This window comes from Pieris rapae, chromosome 5 (genome assembly GCF_905147795.1).
Source record: "Pieris rapae chromosome 5, ilPieRapa1.1, whole genome shotgun sequence".
Classification (NCBI taxonomy): domain Eukaryota; kingdom Metazoa; phylum Arthropoda; class Insecta; order Lepidoptera; family Pieridae; genus Pieris; species Pieris rapae.
This window is the reverse complement of record NC_059513.1, coordinates 8,871,660-8,894,875: the sequence shown is the minus strand read 5'-3', so window position 1 is coordinate 8,894,875 and position 23,216 is coordinate 8,871,660. Positions and strand designations below refer to the sequence as shown.

The 23,216-nt window shown below is 34.4% G+C and overlaps 1 protein-coding gene across 5 annotated transcripts in view; it reads right to left on the bottom strand.

Moving 5' to 3' along the window:
* Nucleotides 1-23,216, bottom strand: part of LOC111002275 (dynein heavy chain, cytoplasmic) — a 48,382-nt gene that overhangs the window by 10,647 nt on the left and 14,519 nt on the right. For 2 of the 5 annotated variants that reach the window (XM_045628436.1, XM_045628438.1), the window contains 46 exons: nt 22,912-23,017; nt 22,475-22,684; nt 21,638-21,784; nt 21,147-21,319; nt 20,592-20,759; nt 20,067-20,232; nt 19,524-19,709; nt 18,964-19,146; nt 18,593-18,715; nt 17,828-17,987; nt 17,294-17,427; nt 16,964-17,087; nt 16,188-16,428; nt 15,910-16,024; nt 15,285-15,480; nt 14,976-15,064; nt 14,581-14,628; nt 13,781-13,890; nt 13,531-13,656; nt 12,750-12,927; nt 12,475-12,584; nt 12,063-12,180; nt 11,667-11,824; nt 10,969-11,185; nt 10,381-10,540; nt 9,718-9,905; nt 9,201-9,327; nt 8,653-8,801; nt 7,885-8,078; nt 7,411-7,556; nt 7,216-7,331; nt 6,493-6,684; nt 6,140-6,301; nt 5,892-6,001; nt 5,633-5,786; nt 5,295-5,503; nt 5,021-5,180; nt 4,609-4,710; nt 4,428-4,527; nt 2,630-2,828; nt 1,655-1,772; nt 1,214-1,585; nt 967-1,140; nt 732-896; nt 523-659; nt 66-226 (listed from right to left, as the gene is read on the bottom strand). In XM_045628436.1, the coding sequence (XP_045484392.1) occupies nt 66-226; nt 523-659; nt 732-896; nt 967-1,140; nt 1,214-1,585; nt 1,655-1,772; nt 2,630-2,828; nt 4,428-4,527; nt 4,609-4,710; nt 5,021-5,180; nt 5,295-5,503; nt 5,633-5,786; nt 5,892-6,001; nt 6,140-6,301; nt 6,493-6,684; nt 7,216-7,331; nt 7,411-7,556; nt 7,885-8,078; nt 8,653-8,801; nt 9,201-9,327; nt 9,718-9,905; nt 10,381-10,540; nt 10,969-11,185; nt 11,667-11,824; nt 12,063-12,180; nt 12,475-12,584; nt 12,750-12,927; nt 13,531-13,656; nt 13,781-13,890; nt 14,581-14,628; nt 14,976-15,064; nt 15,285-15,480; nt 15,910-16,024; nt 16,188-16,428; nt 16,964-17,087; nt 17,294-17,427; nt 17,828-17,987; nt 18,593-18,715; nt 18,964-19,146; nt 19,524-19,709; nt 20,067-20,232; nt 20,592-20,759; nt 21,147-21,319; nt 21,638-21,784; nt 22,475-22,684; nt 22,912-23,017 (7,181 nt within the window). Of the gene's footprint in view, nt 1-65; nt 227-522; nt 660-731; nt 897-966; nt 1,141-1,213; nt 1,586-1,654; nt 1,773-2,629; nt 2,829-3,362; nt 3,559-4,427; nt 4,528-4,608; nt 4,711-5,020; nt 5,181-5,294; nt 5,504-5,632; nt 5,787-5,891; nt 6,002-6,139; nt 6,302-6,492; nt 6,685-7,215; nt 7,332-7,410; nt 7,557-7,884; nt 8,079-8,652; nt 8,802-9,200; nt 9,328-9,717; nt 9,906-10,380; nt 10,541-10,968; nt 11,186-11,666; nt 11,825-12,062; nt 12,181-12,474; nt 12,585-12,749; nt 12,928-13,530; nt 13,657-13,780; nt 13,891-14,580; nt 14,629-14,975; nt 15,065-15,284; nt 15,481-15,909; nt 16,025-16,187; nt 16,429-16,963; nt 17,088-17,293; nt 17,428-17,827; nt 17,988-18,592; nt 18,716-18,963; nt 19,147-19,523; nt 19,710-20,066; nt 20,233-20,591; nt 20,760-21,146; nt 21,320-21,637; nt 21,785-22,474; nt 22,685-22,911; nt 23,018-23,216 lie in introns of all 5 variants that reach the window. The other 3 variants (XM_045628439.1, XM_045628440.1, XM_045628437.1) reach the window with 2 other exon arrangements.

Here is a 23,216-nt window from a genome sequence, read left to right as displayed (position 1 = left end):
ATCAAAAAATATATTAAAAACTCTCGTTAAACGCAAATTATTAAAGTTTGAATGTATTATTATACCTTGTAATTTAAGCAAATCAGATCGCTTGGTATCAATATCCGGTCTTTCAGCTTTCAAAACTCTATGCAGACATTGTGATTGAAGGGACGATCGCGTTACTGTGAAGTTGACGAATGTAACACGAGAACACATATCTGGTGGGAACTCAACTGTTGGGTCCCTAAAATTTAATACATTTCAGAATTAAGCTATTGTTACATAATTTGTTACAATGAAAAATAAAATACGTTTATTATGCAACATAAAATAGACAGGTATCACTTGTCATTCAATTTAAACCTGTAGGCATACCTACTCATCGGCAAAGAAGACAGAGGGTGTAGGCCGATAGAAAAAACCGACGTAAAAATCTCTGTTCATAACAGTTCGCCCAATTTAATCTATGCCATGATTTTTTTACGTGATTTTGAAAATTTAGGAAATTTCCATATATAAATTAAGTATGTTAACACTTACCGAGTACTCAAGAATATAACGAATGATGGACTCAAATCAATATCTTGGTCTCCAAGTGTAATCAAAACACGACCGCCTGTACGACGCAATTCGCGATTTAACACTGGATTCAAGATTGGATCATAATTCTCCACATCCTGAAAGCAAAAAATATTATTAAATGTATGCACGTTAACTATTACTATCATAAATATAAAAAATGTATTTACCTGTACTAGCAGCGGATTACCGAACCGAAGTGCAGATTCCAAATTCTTTCTGAAGGAGTCGTCCAAGAAAGATGTCTTTGTGATCTTTCGATTGTTAAATTCTCTCATTATGAACTCCGTCGCTTGGCCTGATGGATCTATGATGAGCGGGTAGCGGTTGAAGCGCTGAAAAAAGTAATTATTTTCAGTAACAATAACGACATATCTATAAACAATTGTTCAACTGTATCTTTACCTTCAACATGATAGCATTCTCAACACACAATTCGTCTGTAGGCAAAGCATTCGCCTGCCAACGAAGCCTTTCATCAGGATTACTTAGATATTCTGTACGGGCGATTTCTGGCCGATATTTAATATTAGCAGCAGCCAAATGAGAGGTCCAAGTTGAGAACAAGTTTTGACGATACTGAAAGAACACCCATTTCATTAGTTCTAGCGTCTTGATCATTTAAACCAGAAACGTTGTTTAATATACATACATGTTGATCGAAGTATCCACCATACGTAATGAACGCGGCTGATAATAGAACGTCACCTACAATTGTGCTCATTTGTGAGCGGAATGTTTCTGAACTGGATTCCCATCGTTCCCGTTCTATTACCAAACTCTTCAGAAGAGCAATTGACCTATCCACCTTGGCCTGAACGTTTTCAAGATCAGTTTTAATGGCTTGTGCCTGACTGATGAGTTGTGCGTATTCCTCCTTGTATGACGCAATAGATTTCTCTAGTTGAGCAATCAAATCACGGACTTCATCTCCTGCTGTGACATTTGTCTGAGCCTGGTCTTCTAGAGCTTGGAGTTCATTACGCAATGGCTCTACACGTTTTAACATATCAGCATATTCAATCTACAAAAAACCTTCAATGTATAGAGTTCAGAATGTTTGATACGGCAAATGTGATGTTTTAATATTTACCTGAGCTATAGCCCATTTCACCATAGGACCACAAGCCATACTGGCCCTGTTTACTTTTTCGAAGTTGTAGTCCGGATTAGATAGGTATCGCGTCTTCATTTTTTCGCGAACTTCGTCACTGACGATATACAAAAAGTGTGTTATTACAGTTCTTATAAAAAGCAACTCGAATGAATTTAGTGCTTTAAATCAACCAAAACCAGAATTGAAATAAACCAATTCATGCAACCTTTAACCAAAAAAATATGGATTGGACGTCACTTTAACGCAGCAAATAAAAACGATGGCTATTAAATAAAACATTGATAGATAGCAAACATAAAACTTACATGAACTAAAGGGGAAGCAAAAAATCACTGCCAATAGTGATATAATATCCTTTGAACCAAAAAATTAACGAACATTATTTATTGGCAAATACATTCATGCATTCTAATGTAAACTTGTGAACGTCATAAATAAGAATGAAATATATATATTAGGTTAAAGTATCACCATAACCAATTGTACAATTATACTTCATGTTTCAATATTAAGAGTTCCTTCAACCATTCAGCATAATGCACTTGTTGCATGACAATTATTTCCCAAATCATGCCACATTCAATAGTGCACAGGGATTGTTCTATTCATAAATTGTTTAAAATTATTCAAGCACTAATAATAATACCACCACATCATGCAAAGCAAGCCCGCAGCGAAAATAATCCAAACCAAAAAAGCATACATGCATACTTACACAAACATTGCAAACTTCGTGCATTTTTGCAATATTTGCGCGAGCCAATCTTTATCAAAGTCGTACTTCCATTGAGGTCTTTCAAAGGGATTTTATCTGCAAATCTGTAGGAAACTTTGGTAGGGAAAATTTTCAGTTACGACTACTTGATAAGCACACCAACTAAAATCGTACGGGATTAAGTAGGAACTTCAGGAACGGGTGGGTGTCTCAAAAGCGTTCTAGGCATTGCTCACGTGATATCCTCGGTCGAGAAGTTGGTTACGATGCTGTTGATGAAGTTCTCCCGCATGATGACCGTACGAATGGCCTTCCAGTCTGTCGTGTTCTCGCCCAGGAGCAGGCAGATAGATTCAAGAGCCACCTTGACGAGCGCCGGGGGATTGGCCATGGACCTCACTTCCACGAGGTGCTGCTTCTTTATAGATTTCACGGCTGTATCGCGCCGCACACCACCAAGCGAGAGCGACAGAGTACAAAAAAGAGAGAACAAAAAGCTGGTTTAGCTGACCGTGTCACATGCGGCTGGCGTTATTCTATGACACGGATATCGAATCGGTGGTTAATCACGTTCCTAAACGAGGCTCAGCGGTGTTAGTCACATTTGGGTTATTAGTGCGTACGGATGCCGATATATTGTGTTCGCAATTTTAATAACAACAGTCACATATGCAAGCGAGCGTATTTACAATAACGAAATTAATCTTCATTCTTAAAACTTACTACAATAATGTATACAATAATAGTCAACATACAACTCTAGATACATCATTCAATGCACTAATTACTCTGTTTTTGCCAATAAATATGAGACTGAGAGAAATAAACGCTTGCTATCTACAGTGTGATCATTCTATTTTAATGATATTCTATTAATCATCACGGAGGCAACACGACAGGCAACTAAATAGTTCAAAATAAACAGGAACTAGTGACATCGTGTAACCTCAGTGTAAGAGAGAAACTAACGTGATATTCTCAGTCTCGAAGTTAACAATAGTCGATATGAAGTTGTCCTTCATGACAACGGATCGGATGCCTTTCCAAGTGTCCCCTTTCTCCCCTAGCAGCACGCAGATCGACTCCAAAGCCATTTTTACAACGGAGGGGGGATTGGCCATAGACCGCACTTCGACCAACTGCTGCTTCTTGATCGATCTCACCGCTGTTTAGAATCGCCTTCGGTTATACTTAGTACTATGTTTAAGCAATTAGTTTAATGTTACATACATTTTCATTACAATTTGAAAGCTCGCTATGCAATCCTACTAATTTTAACACAAATATCTAAAATGTGTTAATAGATCTTGGCTGCGAATTACAATAATTTTTAATTCAAAAAACTACAATACATTTCGGCATTCCCATAATCAATAATTGGCTACTATAACCCAAACTATATTTTGCAATAAAATCTAGAAAAATACATTAAGTCGAAAAAAATAATTTGCATATTACAAACTAAAGCTTGTTCCATATGTTTTGTGAGAAGCTATTATTATAGCTATCTCTCTTATTAATCAGTTTCTAAAATTACTATTAAAAATTAACCGTTCGAGTGCCGAGGGCCGCGATCACTCGACGAATCAGATGATATCAAAATTTTTCTTACGCATTCTTAGGCAGATATGAGTATCATAACATATGGCACTCAGAGTGTTAATATTTAATAGTAATTTTAGAAACAAAAAAATTTAATGATGTTCATTTTGCATATTCGTGTGCATCTCTTCACTATAATTTGCTTTGCATGCTAAATATAGTTAATTGTTACCCGAATGAAAAAATGCGTCCACCTATGTCCAACGTATAACAGTAAGTATTCGTATCAGTACTATAATAGATTCCATACTGATTTTTTACTAGAGGAACATTGTTGAATGTTCGTAAAATACACACTCAAGTATTAAAAACAGAATACATTATTCAATTCCATTATGATACGCGGAATAGATAAAAAATGAACAATGCAAAATAAACCACTCAATGTTTTTTTTGTAGGAAATTCTAAACCAAATAAGAAATGTATCAAACCGTTTTGTGCTTCAATAACAGCCGGTTCCACTTGAGCGAGATCCGCCATTACATCTTTACGTTTCTCCTCTATTTCCTTTGTTTGTTTTTCTAAAGCGACCTGTTTTCAAAATGTACAAGTGTCATGATAAATGTTGGTTAATTGAAAAAAAGGCTGCTTAAATGTAATGTGTATAGAAACCTGAATTTCTTGACTTTCAACTTTTTTCTTTTCGGCTTCTTGTTGATCTTTGACCATCTGTTTCAGTTTAGCATTAGCGGCTTCGTTTTTAGCGTGGAGTTCCTGAAAATATAGTTATTCATATAAACTACAATCTTTACTTATAACCATCGATTCGAGAGCAAACCATCAGTTTTTTCTTTTCAGTAATTAACTTATTAACGTTTATGTTTTTTAAGTTAAAAAAAGAAAATTACAGACCCAAGTATCAAACATATAATTATGTATGCCTAACAATATTTTTAATCCCCTATATTATCAAAACCAGTAATTCCAAATACTACTATTAGTTACCCTTTTCTAGGTAACAATGCTTGTAATCGAAATAAAAAACGGATTAAAATACAGATAGTAATTTTTAATAGGTTTTTACCTGTGACTTGACAGCAAGACTCTTCTGCATTTCCTCGACTTGTTCAACAGTTTCAGCAATCTTACCAAGACCTACGTTCAAATGCAACTGTTGTTCTTCGAGGTCAGCACGCTTCTCAGAGTACAGCTTTACCATTTGTTGGATAAAGTCTAAGTAGTGTCTATATAAAAAAACACACACCATAAATAAGTGTAAAAGGTATACAATATTTAACTATAGTAAATTACATACATTTAAAATTATACGTAATAGCTATAAGTTGTTTAATATTTACCTGGGAGTGATAGCCATGGTGCGGTTCGCACGTTTTGCAAGACGAGCATTTGCTCGATGCAATGTTTGGTGCACGTATACGCACGCATTGACGACCGCTTCTCTTTGAGACGGACGGGGGCTTACGACACTGCACGCTGCTGGGAACAGCTCTGGTGGAATATAGTCTGATGAATCCAGGTCCATGCGGGTCGTAAATTCTTTACCCACCTGAAATATTTTATAGTTATGTATTTGTTTTATAAAATCCGACACGAAGGACCAAATTATTACAAACGAAAAAATTATATGTGTAAAGTACATATTTGAATATTATTTTATATTTAACGTAAATTATACCTGGAACAGTGCAGAATCACTCCAATCACCAAACCAGTTGAGTACACAACGATTGAAGAGCGCGGGAGAGGTCGCAGCACGATCTTTTAATCCTTCTGACGACGGGTTCATTGTGAATACTACGTGAAGATTACGCATGACTTGCCCTGTGAACCTAAACGCAAAGGAAACATTTTTCATATTTTTCATTTGTGAATGCAAACCAATTTAAATTATTTACGCTGGAATAATATTAAATTAAGATTTTCAATATTGTTACCATTTGTAAAGTTCGTCGTTCGAATCCAACATAAGTCCCTCCCTTTGTGCACCTTCCTTACATTGAGTCATAAGAGCGGCGAATTCGTCTCCTTCGAATAATCCAGGAACCTAAATGTAAGTGTAAAATTTAAATAAATAATAATACAATTATACTTTAAATATATTATACAAAAAGTGATATAATCTAAACGTGCATGAAGACTCGCAATATTAATCTTTTAAAATATTGCTTAGTAGAAAACGTACCTCTCCGTTAGCGAGCAACGTGTTCATTCTCTCAAGGAAACCACTGTCGAGTACGTTGGACTCGTCAAGTATGAAGGCAACCTTCTCATCACGACATCCAGCGCGACGTAGCACCGATCGGAGATCTTCATCAAAATCGGCACCCGTATATTTGTTGTGCACCTAATTGAAAAAGAAGTCTCTATTAAAATTTATAAGTAATCAAACCAGATAAAGATGCCTTCAATTTTCACTGCGAATGCATGAGCATGTTAGTTGTATAGCAGCATAAACGTCTTAAAGACAATATAATATACAAAGAAATGGTGTATAGCTTTACAAAAAATATATATATATCCGAGTAAAAAACAAACCTTGATCTGGAAGATGCTAAGACCATTCATCCAAGCGACGAATCTGCTGAGTGTGGTTTTACCAGCACCAGAAACTCCGATGAGCAGCAAGTGCCCTTGTGGCTGGCGGAAGATACGATCGATCCGAAGCACATGTTCTAACACCTCATCGAATAGTACTAGGGGCACGTCCAGTTCTTCTTCGTAGAATACCTAAAATGGAAGGTTATAGGTTATATATTATGTTAGGTATATTAAATAGATGGGTATATTACAAATACACAGACAAACACAACATTCACGCATACTTAATGTCGTTTACGACTTGCGTTTGATACTTTTTCTTAAAAAAAAACTGTATTTAAAACACTAATCCTTAATCAAGTTACCATCAACACAGTGACTGCCTGGTGTAAGTGAGATAAATGAATTTTGTCACAACCTATTTCTATCATGAATAAAGTTTCATTATTTAACATTAAGATTACACAGACGAGTGCAAAAAACGTTAAAAATTTGAGAAAAATCGATTGTATTGTTTGCGAATTCACACGATAGTAATTTCTTAACACGTTTAAATTCTATGAAGTACTCGATTTTTGGCATAGTATGAAAGATGAAATGATAAAAAAATATATAAACGAATTAATTTAAAAAAAATATTTTATTTAGTATATTTACAAAAATAGGTCACTAATAATAAATTTAGTAAATAAAACGTATTTAAAAGTGGATAATAAATACCTTAAGCCTGGCCTTAACATATTCGCGAAGTTGATCGCGTTGAACTGGTATGTAATCTTTGCTCAACCAGTTGCTGTACAGAATCGGTCTTTCCAGTGCTTGTTCTCTGTTGATACCTGCAAATAAATGTTTTTGTTTTATTACTTGATAGTTTTGCTAAGATTTCTCAGATGTCTAGAAGTTTTCTTAGCATACCTGGGAAGAATCTCATGGCAACTGTATCAATGTTTTCATCGGTCCACTGGCGTTCTACGTCATCCACGAGACGATCTTGGAATAATCTCAGAGCTTCATGAGCCCAAAGGCGCACCAAACCTTCTACTGATAAGTTGTCCAGTGGTCTATAACAAAAATTATGTACGAACGTAATGGCATTATAGGGATTTTTAACTGATTTACAGAAGGCTGTAGTTTGATATTTTATATAAGATAGATAATAGAACAAGGGGCAAACGGGGAGGAGGCTCACCCGATGCAAGTGTTACCCCCGAGAGTACGTTGCCGGCTTTTTAAGTGGAATATTATTTCGTTTTCTGCCTCGAATCATGAATGAAAATCATGTGCAGGTATTAATCGTCAGGACGTTTACATAGTATTTAATTATTTTTGAAAGATATGTTAATATGTAAAGACACTTTGAAATATTAAATTGAAAAATTGTAATTATACCTAATGGCTTCACAAATGCCTCGCACCCATCTGGTCATTTCTCTGGGAGAGTACACATAGTGCGGTTGCATGTCTTGAGTGAAGCGTTCTTGCGAGGCAAGATACAGCTTAACCATTGCTTGGGTTAGAGGTTCGGCGTACCCACGTAATGCTGGTTGCATTCGAAGCATGGCTCGAGTGAACGTGCCATAGATCTATAAGGAAATAGATATGAAAGTATGCATTTTATTTTATTTATCGACACTTAGTTGAAAAAAACTTAATACAATTATCATAATTAAATGAAAGGGAGGGCTACTGGCGGCCTTATCGCTTTCGAGCGATCTTCTCCAGGCAATCACTTATTTACAAAAACTTGCACTTGCGGCAAACTTATCAAATACGATCAGTAAAAAAAAATTTAATCATAAATTATTTTAAAATTAAATCTAAAGGATAATCCATATAAAAGTTTTATGAAAAACAACTATAGATAACCAGACCTTGCTATCAGAATGCTCAATCTGGATATCGGTGAGTTTCGGCCAAAAGGCTTCTAACGATTTAAGAGATTACGACTCAATTATTCTCATTCTTTCATAGACTAATAACAGTTCTAGGAGCATGGCAATGGCGAAAATACTTTGATGGTAAGACGAAAAAATACAATTTTTCTTCCTAAATATCTAGCTATAAATTTGTGAAATATTTATAATTCAACTGTTATTCGTTCAATACAATAGAATTAAAGTCGAATAATATAGTGAAATCGAGGAAGTTGATGCCGACCTGTTCAAGCGATGTCTCTCCAGGGTAATCGACGTATATAACGGGCACGTGTCGCAGCAAACGATGAGAGAGCGGCTTACGGCCCGGATCGGTTGGAGGGTTGCACGCGCCAACGAATTGTATACGTTCCAAATGTACCCAGGAATGGTCTGTAACAATAAAATGTTTATACATGAGTTTAAGTGACAAATATATTAGAAGTATAAACAACATGTAAAAAATCATCGCATATTGAAGACAAAATGAGCCCTTTAGTATTTTATACACTCACAAATTGCAATACAACTATTTCCGATAATGTCCAAAAAGGTCTATTGTAGTGCCACTTAGATTTATGAACCCTTAGATAAACCTAGTTAGTTTTTTTTGTGAGCAACGCCACTACTCCTTATTTTATGTTAGTTAAACGATCATATTTTAAACCATAAAAGCTACCTAAAATCAAACAAAGTATTTCATTTAACATATATCTGAATATATCGACAACAACCGCCAACGAACGTGACTCATGTCAGGAGTAAATATTGACTGATAAAAAAAAATCTTACCGCTAGCTCTAAAGAACCCTTTATGCTCTAGAAGTTGTCTCAAGAAGGATATTACACGTTGAGTGCCATATTGATCCATATCCGGCAAATTGATTTCGTCGCAGAACAGAACTAGCCATTTTCCCAACTGAAAGATATTAATAAAAGGTTGAAATGACTAAATAATCCCATAATTTCTCATGAATATTACACACACGTAAACACTAGATCTATAATATTTTTTATAAAGAGATGACGGTAATGAAAATCAATATAAAATCATCAGTTTAAGCGAATCTTAAATTTATTAGTTTAGAAAAGTTTCTAATCATTCTAAGCTTTGTTTTAACTGTTATATATAACAGGGGGCTAACGGGCTGGAAGCGCATGTGATGTTACTTGATACAATCGCCGATGGAGTCACAAGTGTGTTGCCGGCCTTTTTAAGAACTGGTACATCGAATTGGTTTGGAAATACTTAGTGGGCAGCTGGTTCCACAAATTAAGGGATAGATAAAAAAAATACAAAAAATAATACCTGTACGGGTGCTAATACGACTCCATTAGGTGTTTTGCGATATTCACAGTAATGGTCAAACGTCTTTAGCAGCAATTCGGGAGTAGTTGCCGACGAGAAGTTAAGTCCCACAACTTCCATATCGGGCAAGGCTCGCAAAGCGGAGAACAACGTCATTGTCTTACCAGAACCGGGTGGTCCACAAAGCACTGCATAGGGATTTAAATTGTTTATAATGTATCTATTATATTTTACCATTTTTTAATAATAATAATAATGTACTGCAAGAATCTGGTACAAAAATAAAGTTCGCTCAAATCTGCCATAAACAATGGCGTGCAACACATTTACCTTATGAGCCATATCAATTAATACATTCTTAAATTATTTGTATCATACAAATCATATTACACGTTATCATATTAATATTAATTATAATGTTTCACGCAAATTATCATTTGATATTTTTTTCCAAAAGTAGTATCTTAAGTCGATTTTTAAAAATGTCAATTATTTAGGCAGTTGTTATATAAAATGCGAAATTGATGGTGCGTCCTCGTTTTCATGCACAACAATACAATTACTACATATATGACGTTGCTATATAAGAAAATAAATACATGTAATAGAAAAATTACTTGAACATTATAATAAAGTGTAATTTATTTAAATTAAAATGTATACCTAAAGGCTTATGTTCAGCCAGCCAAGTGTACAATAAGGACTCGTGTCGAACGGTGTCAAGTGTCGGCACAACCACATCGGGAGCTGCCACTTTGTGGGTCTCCACTTCAATTTGGGGCACTTTGGCAGACCACGGAACCCATTCACCGGTTATCGACACCTATGGAACAAATATTTTACTTCACACATCTTGCATATGATAAATCAACACCCCAGTTCACTTATAACTCAGGGCGTCATCTATGGAAGACACTTTTGTATATAATGTAAATGACATGAAAAACATACCTTGTAAACGGTTGTGAGATCAATGTAATAATAAGTCGGTTATATTCGTTTATAGAACTACAAGAAGTAATACAGCCGCCTATGGACAAAATCAAAGCGCGCGAGTGCGTCGCCGGCCTTTTAAAAGTTAGTACGCTCTTTTCTTAAAGTCAAACTGGTACGGAAATACTTCAAGTGGTCGCATAGTGGTAGTGTATTTATTCAGTCTCTATATAAAGGACCGTCTGTCTCTTAAGTTATTACGTAATTTGCTAACCTGACAACATCACTATTAAAAATCTTCTATACAACATAACTAACCTCAAAGTCAATTATATGTTGATTAGCACCGCAGTTCGGCAACTGCATGGTGCTGGCGGAGCGTATAAAGTCTCCTAATTCATTGCGGTCCTTCAGTTTTGCGTCTCCAGCAAATGACCACAAAAGTGAATACACGAGCCACTTGGGTACGTATGCCTCTAGTTGGTCGTGTGTCACGGGGAAATCAGGGTGCTGGCGGTTATAGCCAAGGATGTTCCTAAAAATCAGACAGTAAATTAATTTAATATTAATAAAAATGAATGTATGGCCAAAAAGTTGGCAAAGGGTTTACAGTTTTTGGTACGATACGTTTACACGAGTAATGCGTATACGTGCGCAAAATATAATTTCCGTGATTCGGCCATTCGAGGTTAGGTGTGTTTGATTACTGTTACTGAATTGTAAAAAATATCTTCGTTTATGGACCTGTTCTGTTTAGTAAACCTTTTGTATATTTACTTTTGCGTTTTTTACTGTTTGTGATGAAAAAGAACGTGATTATCACTGGCCGTTAAACCACTTTTAATGTGGAGCCTCTCATAAATTCACTAACAAATAAAATGTATGTATAGACAGACTCAGTTGTTTATACTCGTATTGAAATTGAAAAATGTGCCCTTCCAAAAAGGTTTGCCATCTCTGATATGTCAAAAAATTATGCGCTGTCAGAATTCTACATCAGAGTAAAGTTTAGTTACCTGACTCCACGATTAAGCATTGAGTGCAGTGAAGAAAGTGCCCGGTGTCTTGTGAAGTCCATAATGTGATCGAGGGAGACCGCTCTCTCCAGAGATTTCACAACCAGACCATCGCCGTAGAATAATGGTTGCAGAATTGCAGCAACATCGCGTTGGGTCTAAGATAATAATAAACTTAGTGTAAATCAGACAATTTTTTGAATGGTTCATCACTAACAGTACAGCTTATTGACGGAAAAACATGTTAGTATGTTTGATAGAATTTAACGCAGGACGAAAACCACGATCAATTAAGGTCAGATCAAATATATATAAAATAAATTTATTTTAAATGTAATCAAAATAATGACTAAAGATAAAAGATTTGTTTTGTGATAAATAGGATTAAATACTAACCTGTAATGCTGGGGATAGAATATTTTCAGTGGCGTTTTGATCTCCGCCCGCTGTAGGTGCTGCCATCACAATGCTAAATGAATCTTCTTCTCCGTCTTCAAGAGGAATGTTCCGTAACCTAAAATCGAAATATAATATACGATAAAAACAACCAGTATGTAAATTATTTTGTCGACTTTGCCAAGTTTTGAAGTTATATGGAATTGAACTAAATGTTCGTTTAGTAACATTTTAAGAATACTTCAAAACTATCAATATAACATTTTTAACATTAAACAAATTATAAAATTTTAGTTATATTAGGAAGATATAGTTGACAAATTACATTGAACATAACACAAAGGTTACAGTTTTCGACTTTATATTTGTTTCAAAACATAGCTTTTTCACATATATAACAAAAGTGTGTTACCTAAGAAGGTAGTTTTCAAAGATCATCTCAGTTGTGAGGACATCTTGGGAGAACCACACCATACCACAACGAGAGACTGTAGCCAGCGTTGCGTATTTCAGATCTTGGACCTGCACAAAAATTATTAAGAACTTAAATTCTATATTACAAATACATATATAAAAGTTACCACTACTGGAACTAACAAAATATATTGATTTTATTTTCAATTCAACAAAGAATATCATCGCCACTCATACTGAAATTATGTCATTTGAAGACAAACACTTGCTTACCTCAAACATGACTCGTACGTTGGGCGGTAGAGACAATCTTTCACCGTTAGGTAGAGTAAGCAGTTTGTTATCGTCCAGAACTGAGTTAAGATTTTCCACCCACTCAGGATCAACATCACCATCGAATATGATCCATTGTCGTTTGTTTATTTCACCACGCACATTATCAATTATTTTCCTGAAATTTTAAAACTTAACGTGAGTTATGTTACCCAACATTAGTTATGTTAATATCCATTGCACTCCCTTTGCCCCGCAAGCAATACCTGAACCCCTCTGACACAACACCATTAAAAAAGGAAGCGGAAAACGGACACCAACAGATTTTATCGGATAACACATCAGTCAATTCTCATATAGTAATAAGTCTATAATAAAGGTAATTTGTCGACATATAAATATTTTTGTGACTAATAGTAAGCTAAATACTAAAATAAAGCGTAAACAAATTGAAAACAATCATCACACTTGAAGCCAATATGAGCTTTACTTTTTTAACACACTTATAAATTGTATTTTATTCTCGTTTCTTAAAATTTCCATATAACTAAGTGTCATTTAGATGAATGAATCCCTTAATAATTGTTTTTGTTAACGTCGCAACCCCACTACCTCTAATTTTGTGTTAGTTGTAAGCTTATATTTTAAAGTCAGTTGTTACTATATCTCCAAAAAAAATACAAAAAAAAGACCCCACCGAACTTAACTCGTGTTACAAATATTTTCCTTTAAAAGTTTCAAAATGGTATACAAAGAACATTTAATTCACTAATTTAATTACCTTAGTATATGAGTGAACAATCCATCGGTCCATTCACGGGTGTTAGGGTCTAGAACCCCATATAAGGTTTCTTTGGACATAGCCTTAGGGTCAATCACGTGGGCAACGCCTTCTACGCCCTCATATCTGAAAGATAGTGTTAATGCTTACATACGTATTAAATAATTATGAGTCGTGTTTTATTATCTTTATACGCACTTTAGACCTGTAACTAACGAGTTATGAGGCAGTTATTCTATGAATGGCTTACCTTTCTAATGCCTTCAGTAAAACACGCCAGGCTGTAGACTTTCCACTTCCAGAAGGACCGACCATCATTAGACCATGATTCAACTTGCAGATTTGGTAGAGTTGAAGGACCTAATATAAAGAACATATTTAAATTTTGCCGTAAATAGCGGTAGTAATTAATCGTCAACAGAATTTTCATATCTATATTATATAGTACGTTACAAAAGGTATAGAACAATCCTTGCGTATTGCGATATTTTAAAGCACAAACAAGTAAAAATACATATTTCACGAAGTCAAATGAGTCGCCAACTGTATCTACACTGCAAATAAAAATGAAATATCGACCTCATGGAAAAGTACACTAAGGTGCATAATAACTGTGCAGGTGGGTGTTTTCAAATGTCTTGTGAAATGTATTGTGTCATGACGTGTACAACAAGCCGATAAATTTAGTGTACGCGTATAATATGTTGATTTGGCTAAACCAGAACTTGTTTTGTGTATTGATTCTTCAAATGCTGCGAACAACTGAAGCCCAACAATGACAAAAGAAACACGTGCATATTAGAACCAGAACTAACACAACAGTGACTAGTGGAAAAAAGCATATACACCCAATATTTGTTCTATCCGTACTTTATACGGACGGAGATTCTCATTGATAATGGCGATCATAAAGTAAAGTACTTTTTTAAAAACAAAATTAATTTAAAAACAGAACAAATGTTAGGGGCAACAATAAGTCGACAACTGTGCGAGAGTAAACACGTAGACCAAACTGGAAAAGAGAAGACCTCCATAGTTTGCAGCACTAACCTTCTCGATCCACGTGCTGTGTTGCGCTCGCGAGGCTGCGCTGAGCTTCTACGTGCCGTTACGGGTTAGCATGGAAACGCATACACTCACTTACGTACCCGTTACCGGTACGTACGTACGTACGTAACATGCTTTTACGAGTTATTTTCGTCACATGTATAAATAAATTACGTGATTTGAATGCGTAACGAATATAAAACGTAGTGTTAAAAATATTATTTGTAAATTAGTGATGCATGACTGAACCAAAACCATTATGATGTTATGATCATGAATAAAATAATTCATTTATGAAGTAAATTATAAAAATATGTGCGGCAGCAGATAAATTACTTATATAAAATTTTTAGTTTTGTTAATTATTATTATAATGCATTGATTCGAAGTTTTTTTACCTTTTCCATCCACGTGTTTCCTTGCTCGTCGCCTTCTCCACACACGAGGAACTCTTCAGCACAAACGGCACGAATTTCGTTCTTAAGACCTATTATAAATAGATACAAAATAATATGTAAAGACTAAGTAGAAAATTGTCCAAAAATATTTTATAGTAACTGTTATGGGAGATCATTAATCAAATCATTTTAATTGTTCGGTTTTTGCGGTATTATTAAAGTTATAGATAGATTAGAGTAGGCTATAAAAATTGCTGTTTTTTTTAAAATAGCTTACATTGTAATACGTCTATCATTCTAAAAGCTTACCAGTCATTTCAGCTCGTGTGTATCCAACGTTGGGGAACACATCATTAAGCAGAGAGAAGAGTAGAGGTATATCTTCTGCTACCAACTTAGGAACCATGGTCTCACAAACAGATTGGATAAGAATGTCTTGTTCTGGGAGAGATTCCGCTATTGAGGCCTCATCGGGCACTTCTGTGTCACGTTCTTTAAGGTTTTCCTGAAAATTTCGTTAATTAGGCGATTGCAACGGTTCCTTTATATTTCTGCTTTAAAAAAATGTCATTATTTTTTGTAATTTTGTAAGGTGTAAGTTTTCTCAAATTATTAAGTAATTTAGGATTCAGTTTTTATTTTTGAAGTTATTTGCTTCGTATATTGGCAAACACCATTAAATAAGGTGTCTAATTATAGGGTAATAAAACAACAATTTTTTTGGTAAACCAAAGAAATTTTTTTTTCTTTGTACAATTGTTTGCTAGGATAATCCAGAATCCTACTGGGCTCTTATGAGTTCTTTTTAAAAATTTCATTCGTTTTATTTTACCTATAATAAAATGATTAATAACACATAAAATGGGGTTACGGGCTGTACTTTACTAACATTCCCCTAATCATTTTTGATGTAACAAACAATGCAATAACATACCTTTATCTTCTGAATGCGATCACGCTTCACGTTACCAGCGGAGACAAGAACCGATTTCAGAGCTCGAAGTCCAAAATCATAGTGAGATTGGTTGGACAATTGTTCGTCGCAAAGCCTACAAAATAAAATTATTAAGTTAATATTTAATTAAAATAATTATACATTTTCCTTTCTAATAAATTCCTAGGATTTAAGATGTGTTATTCTTGTGGTATATTTTATATGACTGGCCAAACATAATAAATAAAATATCGAAATAGCAATAATAAAGGACTTACTTGAAGAAGGGAACAATCTTGCAGGCCAGTTTCTCAGCAGTTCTGAACCCTTGGCTAAACAACATGACCTCAGCAATGAGCTGTCTATCGGGTGTGGTCATAGCGAGACTGCGGAACAGCTTTTTCAAGTTATCAGGAAGATTGGAACGACCGGCATATCCAGGGTTCATTGTTATGAAAATGGCCATGTCTTGACTGACACGGACTTGTTTGCCAACCAGCTCCACTGTGATTGACTTGGCTGAAAATGAAGATTTTATGCATATTATATAAAACTTATAATAACTTTTAAATAACTCTCTACATAGCAGCATTTCATTTAAATGAATCAAACACACCACGCACACGCAAAACTCGTCGAGCGAGTTTATCAGTAAACTTCTTGTCGAAGTCGCGTACAAAAAAAAATATTTGGAGAGGTCTAGTTACGTTTGTGGATGTGCAATTATATAATAGTTTAATCAATTTAAAAGGGCATTAAAGTTTCTGAGACTATAATGAGGATGGTTGTCTGATGGCAACGTGCATCTTGTTAGTATTATAATTAAGTTTATCTTTAAAAAAAATATCATTTTGTAATGAGAAAAAACTGTTTTAAACATTGAATTCAATTATACCTACTAGCTGGAAAACAAGATTTGATCGTACACTAGCAATTAATATTGTTATCTGAATATGCCTATCAAAGTTTAACTTTGAAGACGATACGAAATAAACTCAATTTTCAAATTTTAAACAAGATTATATGTGTATATAAATAAATATTTATAATGTACCTGTATTATCGCCTTCTTGATGACTCTTTAGTGCCTCCTGTATGGTTTGTACTTGTTGCGATACGGCAGACAACATCCTCTCTTCGAGACGATTGAACTCGTCGAAGCAACCCCAAGCGCCGACCTAAAAATTATAAATAATATGTAAAAATTAAATTGATATAAGAAACATAAAGTGAAGCTAGTAAACATAGTTATCATGCGATACGTCTGACATATTTCGATTATGAGAGTAATGTTCAGGCAATAAACACATAGTTATTTATTTAAACACAAATTATACATATATAATAAATTGTATGAAGTGAAATATCTAAAAAAAGAAAATACCTGGCATAGACCAACAAAGATTCTTCCCATGGCTTGGAAGTCGAAGGTCTCGTCACAATTGAAGACGAGCACAAACCGACCCAGTTGGTTACCCAAAGCTTTTACGGATTCCGTTTTACCGGTACCAGCCGGACCTATAAATAAAATGTCATATTATATCTATGTAATAACATCTTTGTTAAAATCATCGCTTTAAATATATATATCTGCACTAATATATAAATATTTTTAAAAAGCTTGGAGTTATTTTTACCTATTTATATAATTTAGTGTTAAAAATTTATATGAAAGTATAACCTAAAAATAAATAAAATTCGAGTGAATGTTAAATACGCACATAGAAAGAAAGTCTATTGGTGCACTGTCGGCGATCGAACCTATGACCTCAGGGATGACAGTCACCCATGACCTCACGCTGAAACCACTAGGCTAACATTGAAACTATAACCTATTATTTTTATTTCAGCATTAGATTATTAAAGTCTGTCTGTCTGTTAAATTTTGAAATGAAATATTTAAGGAATGTATACATACCAAAAGGTGAACCACCAAGTCTTGCCTCCAAAGCCTGGGTCATAGTCAAGTAGCAGCGGTCTGTAAGCGGTGTTTGTACCAAACGGTCTTGCACGCCGAGGTATTCGAAACCATATAGGAACTTCGCATTTGCCATGTGAATAGTAAGTTGTTGAAGAACCTATAACACAATTTTTTTAAATTAATATTTTTTTCCAGAAAATTTAAATTTTTATGTCTGAACTTCTTAGTTATATATTTTTGACGTGACAACGTCTAATAAATCGATGAATGCCTGCCACGCGCAGTCAAATCAAAAAGCATGACTCATTGTCCCGCTACGATCACTGTACGCTTGCGCTGTATCTATCTCTCTTCCATTCGATTGGCCTATGCATCCGAGGATTCACTTCTTTGTATCCCATACAAAATAGTAATAATTTAATAAAATTAGTCAATTTTGTTCATGCACCAACATGCCTGATAAACAGTAGTATGTTTCAAGCAATGACCCTCTTACCCTCAAATAGCTGTTTTTCCTAATCGCATCCGTCACTTGTTCGAAATAAATGACATGTTGTAACAACTCTCTTAAACAAATTGCGTTTGTAAATAGGAGCATAAGTTCTATACTAACGCTCTCTCTATATAAGATTTTGAAACAAATGCATATCAAATTATAATAACAATAGATGACAGGTGCGTTCGATTGTAAAATTTACAGATTTCCGAAAGTGAATTGGCCTAGGTCATACAAAGTTTTATCTTTTTAGGTATTACACTCACATCATTGTTCCTAGGATCAAAGTAGAATCGCATCTCGGAGAGCCAATCAAACGAGCGCGCGCTGTTGACGTCATTGGCGATGAGACGTCGAGTAACCGTTCGCTTGTGAACAAACTCGTTTATCTGTGGACAAAAAGTAGACAATGCAATGTAGTGTAACGTCAAATTTTGTAGTCCAACTATTCTAAATATCGCGAGAAAATGTGTAGTAATTTAAGCGTCGCTGTACAGTTCACAATATATTTTATTGATAACTTTTATTTGCGTTAAATTGTATACGTCCATGAACGTTTTTAATTCATTCCATATTTTAGACATGTAAACTTATCTGAAAAGTTCCGGTATTATATATAAAATTAATATTTATTTACCAAATGTTCCAGTTTCTTTCTTCTCAAAGGCGGTTGCTCCTGTAGTACAGAGTCGGCAAGTATATTTAACATGTTCTCAACGTGAGATAACACTCGCTTGAGGCCATCACCTCCTCCGCCGACTAAAGCTGCATCTACGTCTTCGGACCAGAGAATTTGTACGGCCAACACAACAATTTGAGCCTGAGGAACAGAAAGTATAGATAAAGATAAAATAAGTATCAATAATAAAAAAAATTAAATCCTGGAATAAACGTAAATATAACAATTAGTTTAATATGTTTAATGAACTTAATTCTCATTAAATTGAGAGCTTAATTAATATGCCAATTGTAATAAGACGGGAGTTTCTGATGTTGTAATTTAGTCTGGGCTACATTAATATGTGATTTTACAGCGCTGTTATATTTATTTTTATATAACAACAGGAAGGAGTTAGAAGGCTCACAAGTGCGTTGCAGGCCTTTTAAAAATTGGTTGTTTTACTTTACAGGAAGGACCAAAACTTCTGCAAATCGTTAATTAATAAAATTGTTACTATTGAAAATAACGTAACATACTTGATATTTATCACACCATTCGATGAACTTCTGCGGGTCGACATTTCCGTCTTTGAACTGCTTCACGTCAGCAACTGAGTCTTTGAGACGACAAGCGAGGGTCACGCGCATCTCTCGCTCGACCATTGAGAGCCACGAGTTGATTTTGGGATTCTCAACTGTTGATACCGGCGATGTAAAGTATACCTAAAAACAAATTGTATTAGCCGCTTCCTCGTTTTTTAGGTTGAGAGATACAATATTAAAGTATACAAATTATAAGTTCATAAAAATAAAGACTTTTTCGGATCAAAATTACTGTACCAGTACCATTATGGTAAATTAATACAAGAAACACAGGAATCGAATTGTGCACGCCGCAAAAAATCTACAGAAAGATTATTTTAATTATTTTTAAATAATTTTTATTAAATAAATAACATAAAAAAAATTTATCCATTATTTAAGTCTCGCATTTTAACAAAAAACAAACCCAAAGAAAAAAAAGTTCAATCAAAAGGGATTATTTAAAGCTAAAAGGACAGAATATCGTAAACCACTCACTTCTTCGCCTTCCCGTGAAGCGATTCCGTTAATGATTGTGTTATCCTCATTCAGTATAATTGCAGCAACGCCCGCAAACATTTTCTTAAAGTGCTTTTGAAGACGGGCAATATTCTTGCTGTTACCAATAATCTCCAAGAGATCTTCGTCTCCCACAAAGTAGAACCTAAGAAAATTAGCATTTATAATATTGACTTTTTTGTCTATATACAGTTTTCCGTGGCTCGCGTATTTCAGAAATCGTTTTAAGCGTAAACGCACACTTAATTAATATAGGAGAATATAATTTATGGTATTTTCTTATCGAACGTTAGTAATGGTCATACAAATATATAAAGCAAAAAGTAAAACCTTCTAACCAAGTGTACATATAATATCTTAAAACTAAAGCCTAAACTACCGGTAAAAGGAATCGGCCAACCCTTCCAAAATATATTCAAGTAAATAGATTTGCGGCCTATATTGAATTGAACAAAATTAATAAAAAAACACCGAAAATATAAAAATATATTAAGCATATCATACCTTGGGAAACTGCTTCTTTCTCTTTCTAGATATTCACCCAAAGCCTTTTGTATTTTTCCAAGTAAGTCTGCAAGACGTTCAAGAGATCGTTGAACCCCAGGAATATTCAATACATCCATAACCATTGGCGATTTGCTTACTTTTTTCATAAGACCAAGGAATTCAGAACTGGAAAAAAATTATGTCTTAAACAATTGTAAATCAGGGTGTTTGAATTTTATTACGATTAAAATGAAATTAACTCTAATAGGTAATAACATAATTCGCCAAACTACGCTAACGATCTCGAACATAAAAAAGTTAGTTAAAACGTTTCTCATATTTCACAAGTAAAATATTTTTTGCATTCCTATACAGATACACAATACATATTAAAGTGAAATACAAATAACAATAACAATTTAAAAGGAAAAAAAAGGAAAAAAAAGAAAAAATTTGGTTGGTGTATAAATGATACATAAATAAAACAAAAGATAGATAGAAAGTGAAATATTGTAAAACATCGACCATCCGATAACAGAAAGGGTAAATAAATGAAAATTAATAAATAAATACCTAATGCTCTGGAATCGGCTAGTTTCAACCGGTAGCAAAGTTTTGATGTCGGCCGACCCACTGAAGATGCCTTCGAGGTAGACCCAGCGTCTCTGCACATCGATCCACACATCGAACAACGCGTTGATACGGTTGAGTTTCTCTTCCCATGTAAGAGCCTCTTCTTCGAACACCTAATAAGAGTATAAAGTAATATATCAAACAATTATAAAATAATTCCCATAACCAACAAGTCCGGATAGTGAATGTCATGATAGTCAATAAAGTGACGGATATGTCAGGAATGCAGCAAGTATAGATAGATATCTCTGCTTATCGATTCAGGAAAAAGGCATAAATATTAAAAATGTTTTTAATTAAATTGCCGACATATTTCGGGTCGACAAGACAGATCTGTGTCTATAAAGAATCAAGATTCTAAAAACGCATACACAGAGACATTCATTATTATTTTTATTTAGAAATAAGATATAAAATTAAAAATGTCCTACCTTATAATAAGGCGACAGCTTCATAGCAGCAACACTGTTGATATGCTCCTTGACTTTGTTGAATAAATCATCCCAACCACGAATTATCTTGCATTTGTTCTGATAATTGATCAAGTCCAGTTCGTAGCTCTGCCATGATTCACGGACCTGTTTTGATAGAGATGGTATAAAGTCGTGGTTTAAAATATAAAAAGAGTTAAAACTAGATTAACATTATCCGTAGCTGGTTGTCGAAACCTAAGATCATTACAAATATTTGATACACTTTAAATACGAAGTTGAAACAGGAAAACGTTTGACAAATGTAAATTCTCAGGTACGTAATTCTCGAAGCGTCGATCAGTGTTCAGTTTAATTCAAACAAGCATTTGTTACATAAATATCTTATTTACTATTATTTTCGACAGTAGTGCAATACGTTGAAGTGCTTTATACTAAGATTTTTTAATGAGCTACCAGAGCCCATACAAAACAGCCCAACTCTCTATATTATTGGCTACCTCCCTATCAACATTAAAATTCTTCTGTATAAATATTTCTTAACCTTCAAATGCATCGCTATTCATGAATCCGTGTGATTAGCTTTTTAGTTTGTCTTATTATTATTTTTTACAATTTTTTTTCATATATCATTTGATTATTCACTTCTTGCACTTTACACATCATATTTTTTTTAGTTATTTGTTTTTTTTTCTTTAAAGCTACGAAGTGTGAATAAATAAAAATAAAAATTAAAACATTTTTATATTACTGACGCAATGGAGCGTCTGTGTATAAAAGATGTGGCCCCCACAATGAAGCTAAGTTATACTAGACGTAGCATTTCATATTTTGTACCTGTTTCAAGAACTCCTCGAGAGCCATCTCTCCCTGCGCCACCGATACAACATCGCGCACAGTATGTTCATTATGCAGTAGGTCCGCATCCCAAACTTGGCCCAAGGTCAGCTCAGACAGAGACCATTCCACTTTCAAAGCGCGGCACAGTTGACGCCAATGACGCTCTTTGAGGGCATCCGATTTCAACTCCACGATCAACATGTTCACCTAGAAATATACATTGCAATTTTCTAAACGGCTTTATAGTTTTTTATAAATTGGGATACAGCTACTAAAAGAATTTTTTTTATTTATTTATATTATCATTAGCACGTGTACAGTGTGTAATCAGTGTGAATATAGATATACAAATATATAGTGACCATATACTAGTACATGACCATACATTGGAGCTTTTACCTTCTAATATCACAAACAATTATTTATATTTATACCTTGGTGTAAGACTGGAGCAACTTGCGAACGTATTCATAGCTGTCGTACATACGCAGGCGAGCTGGTAATTCTTTCAATTCATTCAACATTGCTTCCAACTGTTGCCTGAACGACAAATTTTTACTTTTAATATTGTGTTGCATAGAAATTTTATTACAATTTAAAAGGCATTGATCACAAATCTGTTTCCTCTTGAATAGTTCAAACTAGGATTTATAGTAACAGTTTTACTATGACACACAATTTGTATCCTGGGTTTCGTTTCAGATTCATAATTATAGCGTTATAATGATCCTAGTTTTAC